Source organism: Octodon degus, unplaced genomic scaffold (assembly GCF_000260255.1).
Source record: "Octodon degus isolate 3935 unplaced genomic scaffold, OctDeg1.0 scaffold00125, whole genome shotgun sequence".
Taxonomy (NCBI): Eukaryota; Metazoa; Chordata; class Mammalia; order Rodentia; family Octodontidae; genus Octodon; species Octodon degus.
In genome coordinates, this window is record NW_004524701.1 from 9,161,218 (window position 1) to 9,166,472 (window position 5,255).

Below are 5,255 nucleotides of genomic sequence, written 5' to 3' on the forward strand. Positions count from 1 at the left end.
TCCTCTCCTCTCCTCTCCTCTCCTCTCTTCTCCTCTCTTCCTCTTTTTTTCAGCACCCAACATTGAACTTGGGGCCTTGTGCTTGCCAGGCAGGCACTTATGCCACTGAGCTATCTTCCCCAGACCCTCCACTGAGCTATCTTGCAGGCCCTCCAAGTCTGTTTCTTTCGAGTAGAGGTGAAGCCCAGATTCTCCATGGAGCAGACACTGACACTGATGCCTCTGGCCTTCAGATAACAGGGTAGCAGAGTTCTTGCAGAATCCCATTTTCTTCTCTGAATGCTTTACTGACTCCTTATTACTGACTAAAGTTCTAGTTTCTGAGTGCAGTGCTCTTTGGTAATATCTTTCATTATCTTCTTCATAACCAACACACACACACACAGTCTTTGATTTGTGACACTGAGCTTCTTATATGTTCTCAAATAGATCTTTTTATTTCACTCTGTTCACCTTGTTCTTTCACTTGAATCTTTTCTCTTCTGAGTTAAATTTTGTTAAGCGTTTCAATGTTCTATTTATAAGAAATCTTTGCCTATTTTTATTTTACATTGTATTGACATTATTGATCTTCTGGCCTAGTTTTTGCTGAAGCAGAATAGTGTGGAAATATTGATGACATATAATAGGTGCTTATCAAATGTGTAAGTTGAAATGATTGTTGTAATAAAATATTTTGATGACAATTTTATTTTTTTTTTATTTATTCTTTTTTTTTTTTTTTGGCGGAACCGGGGATTGAACTCAGGCCCTTGCAATTGACAGGCAAGTGTTTATTCTACTGAGCCATCTCCCTGGCCCCTTGATGACAATTTTGGACAACAATTTTAGCCTTTGTTTCTTTTTTCCTTAAATAATAACTCCTCTGAAAATTATGTCAGCACCATTTTTCCCGCAGATATTGACCAAAAATCAAATCTTGACATTGCACTGTGACCCATGGTCAGTTGCATGATTGGTAAGCTTTCTGTTATAATGAAGGAAATAGTAAAATTGGAATTGCATTACAACAACATTGTGAGACACTGAATGAGTTCATTTCTAAAACATTTGGCAAAGATATTTTGTTTAGTAATATTAATTTTATTATCAGACAGAAAGAATGAAAACCAATCCTAAAGGGTCAGAAGACTGAAATGATCTATAAGACTTGGACATATGACCATGTTATTGGTATTTATTTCCTAATTAGTTCCCAAACTTAAATGTATTTATACATGAGAAATATATTCATAATATGGTCTTCTATATTTACAGATTCTAGTTCAGTGCCAGAGAGGATTCTGCATGGTCATATACATTACTCTGTCTCCTTTTTTTTTGGTACTGAGGATTTAACTCAAGACCTTGCACTTGTCAGGCAGGTGCTTATGCTGCTGAGCTATTTCCCTGGTTCTGGACTGTCTTCTTGCAAGAAGCCCACAAAACTCCTTTTAAGGAAAATTTTGAATTTAATTTTCCCAGGTATCAAGTGAATAATATGAGATGATATGAAAAATTAGTAAGAGAAAATCAAGGTAACCTGATAACAGACATCCTAATATCAGGAATAAAGTATTTTATCAAGAAGTGTAAGGTTCAGTTACTGAATGATTTATTATTTTCTCTTTTAACTTAGGATATCTAGGCAAGGATGTACAATCATATTCTCCATTCATCAGCCTCGGTATTCCATCTTCCAGTTGTTTGATAGCCTCACCTTACTGGCTTCGGGAAAATTAGTGTTCCATGGACCTGCACAAGAGGCTGTGCAGTACTTTGCATCAGTAGGTATGTTTGACTTGTTCACACAGTAGAATCTTTTTGCTTGGAATCCTGGAAGAGAACAAAGTGTGCCAACATTGCAGTTTGATCTTTTTGTAGATATGCTTTGAGTTCTATGACTTTGTTATGGCTTGTATCTGGATGTCCCCTTAAAGCCTCCTGTGCTCATAGGTGGGGCATCTCAGGACTGGTCAGATGTAGAGTGTATGATAGTGAAATTGAGGGTGTGTGGTACTAAATTAATCCACTGATGGGAATTAGTACACTCTGGGTGGCTGAATGAATTTACTGAAGGTGATTTACTGAATTTACTTTTACAAACAAAAGTCTTTTGCATGATTAAGAAGTCAGTAATACTAGACCTTTCCAATGCTGTTTAACTGATAAAATAATGTGTTTGCCACAAGTCCAACACAATAAAAGAGAAAGGGTAAAGATCATTTACTGAATGATTTACTGAAGATCACCCCTGGATGATCCAGGGTGTGGGTGATAGCACTCAAAAGACTTGTAGCCTGGATAGGATAAAACAGAAAGGCAAGTTCCCTGCTTGTTGTTATGCTGCCTCTTGCATGCATTTCCATGTACTGTTTCTTCACTGTCATGCCCCTCTGCATGCCACTATGAGATCTGACTATGGACTGAAACCTCTGCAGACTATGAGCTAAAATAAAATTTTCCTTCTTTAACTTTGGGTGTTGGGTGCTTTGGTCAGTAATGAGAAAGTAAGTAAGACATATTCCAAATCATCTTTGGCCAGTTTTATGCCAAAAGATTTTTGCATTTTGTAGTATTTTTTTAACCTCTTCCCATTTTTTGTTCTATTTGGGTGTGGGCACATGCATTCAGCTTCCAGGCTGTGGTACCCTTTCTCTTTTATTGTGTTGGACTTGTGACAGACACATTATTTTATCAGTTAAACAGCATTGGAAAGGTCTAGTATTACTGACTTCTTAATCATGTAAAAGACTTTTGTTTGTCAGCTTTTCCATGGTATGTGCTCTTGCTTCACTCTGCTGAGAACCCATGGAGAAGCTACTTCATTATTTAGTAACTCTAAGTTGCAGATTTAAGCTTTAAATGGCTGCAAGTGGTCTGTTAGTCAATATAATTACCCTCACTGAATTGAAATGTGATAGTCTACTATTTCTGACACTTACAGCCTGTCTGATCCTTTATATTTTAGATTGAATGATTTTTTTTAATAATTCAGGGAGCATAATTCACCCAAGCATTTAAATTTTTTCCATAATATTTATTGAGAATTAAATAGCAATGAGAGTTTCAAATCAAATTGGTAGGACAGTTCCAATAATTAACATATTGCATACTGCCTTCCTAGTGGTTATTTGTTATACAAGATGCCGACATGATATTCTGTTTACAAACACAATTAGAACAAATCCCTCTATTCCTTGAATTAAGAGAATATAGCTACATATCTATCCTAACCATTTTGAATATACAGATACAAAATGGTCATTCATCTATATCTCCTTTTCTGCTTAGTTCCACCATTTAAATGTTATAGGTGTGTGAACTCAGCAAAATATTCCAGAATAGTCCAGTAGTCCATAACAGTACTAGGTCTTCCACTTGACAGGCAATGTCAGAAGTTGTTGACTTGAGTCCCCTACAGCTCAACATAACAACATAGCTTTATTTCTTGTATTTTGTTTTTATACTTTTCTGCTGGATGGTTAAGGCCAAGATAAAGCAAAACCTATGTAACAAGAATTATAGCTTTTATATCTGATAAGGTCAGTCAAATCCCCTCAGGATTTATCCTGAGATCCTGTACCTTAGATTGTAGATCCTTTATCAGTGTCAGCCATATGGATGATTCACGGCCATTGCTTGGCCAATTTGCTCTCTGTGAAAGCCTGAGAGAATGTTTTCTCTCCATGTGACTCTCTTTAGGCACACTCTACATCATCGATCACTTTTCTCTTTGGCCCCATAATCTCCTTGATCAGAAAATTTGGGACACTACCGAGTTACATGAAGTTACAGTACAAGTTCTCATATGTCCTGAAACTTAATTGACCTTGGAAGGCTAGGGTCAAAATTTTGGCTTTCCTTGCGGCCCTCCTTTTTCTCTAATTTTGGTCTGCAAACTTAGATTGTTAGCCCTCCTGAAGAGAAGCTTATTGTTATTACCATACAACCTAAGCTGGTAAGCTTAACCTCATTATCTGTCTGAATATCAAACATCTTAGGCATAACATGGAACAGGTATTTTTCATCAAATATTGATATGTTGAACTTTAAGTCCCTAAAGAATATGATGAAAAAACGTTTAAAATTAGAATATATTTTAAAAATAGGCATAAAGAATTATATAATTCTTATGTTTACACATAAGTCCAAAAATCTAACCATATACAACCTTGAAGCAGGATGGTCCCAAAACATTCCTTTTCCTGTCTTCTGCTTTCATTCTCCACTCCCATCTTTTTGAAGAGCTATGATGATAAGGACTAATACAGCATTCTCTGAATAAATCAGGATTTGTATGGGATTTGCTGGGATTCTTGTTGCTGGGATATCACCTGGTGCCCACACTTAAGGAGGAGAATTTATTTGGCTCATGGCTTCAGAGAAGGAGGAGAGTTGTGTGGTTTTTGTTTTTGTTTTGTTTTTATTTTTGGCTTATGGTTTTAGAGAAGTCAGTCCCTTATTAATTGGTTCCAAGTCAGGCTGCTTAGTTAATGATGGCCAGGAATCTACTACTTATACTGCATGACGACCACTAGTGTGCCTCAAAATTTCCTTCACCAGATCAGTTAGTCCCTGCCTTTGTAAGTTACCCTCCCAGACAGTCACTGCACATGGACATATGTAGACAAATTATAGGCAGATGGCTGTAGTCCACTTTATTTTAGAGCCTTCATTCTCATAGCTGAAACCTTCCGAGCCTGGTCACTACTGTAAGCATTCTTATCAGCATTGATCTTCTAAGCTCTGACCAGAATCATCCATCTGCTTTACTTATAGCCTTCTAAACTTTCTTTTGTCTGATTCTAAAGACTTTTCGAACTCTTCCCAGGTACTAGTTCCAAAGACTTCTGAACCAGGTGGTCAAATAGAAAAAACCCAATTCTGGTATCAATTTTCTAGTAAATAGCTTTCCTATTGCTAAGATAAATTTATCTATACCAATGATTTATTTTGTTAAAGGAATATAAGACTATTTATTGACCACTGTTCACCATTAGTTACAATCAAGTAAAGGGTACACATTAGGATAACATTCTGACTACTACGAAGTTGCTCTCCTGGCTTCGACTGAAAACAGTAACCTGAATACTGAAAAGACTGAGCCTACATGTAAGGAACAAGTTGGGGTCAAGAAAAAACATGCAAGTCAATAATTTAGATAACAAGATTGTCTAATCATTTATTCTAGGTCCTGAATGATGAGCCCCTTCAGCCACTCAGTAGGTATCTGTGAGCCAAATCAAATCATATATATATATATAGCCAAATCA

At 36.5% G+C, this 5,255-nt stretch overlaps 1 protein-coding gene across 1 annotated transcript in view; it reads left to right on the forward strand.

The window, feature by feature from the left end:
* Positions 1-5,255, forward strand: part of LOC101587879 (ATP-binding cassette sub-family G member 2-like) — a 65,537-nt gene that overhangs the window by 12,416 nt on the left and 47,866 nt on the right. Inside the window, exon 6 of the mRNA XM_004640650.2 lies at positions 1,619-1,770. Coding sequence (XP_004640707.1) covers positions 1,619-1,770 — 152 coding nt within the window. The remainder of the gene's footprint in view (positions 1-1,618; positions 1,771-5,255) is intronic.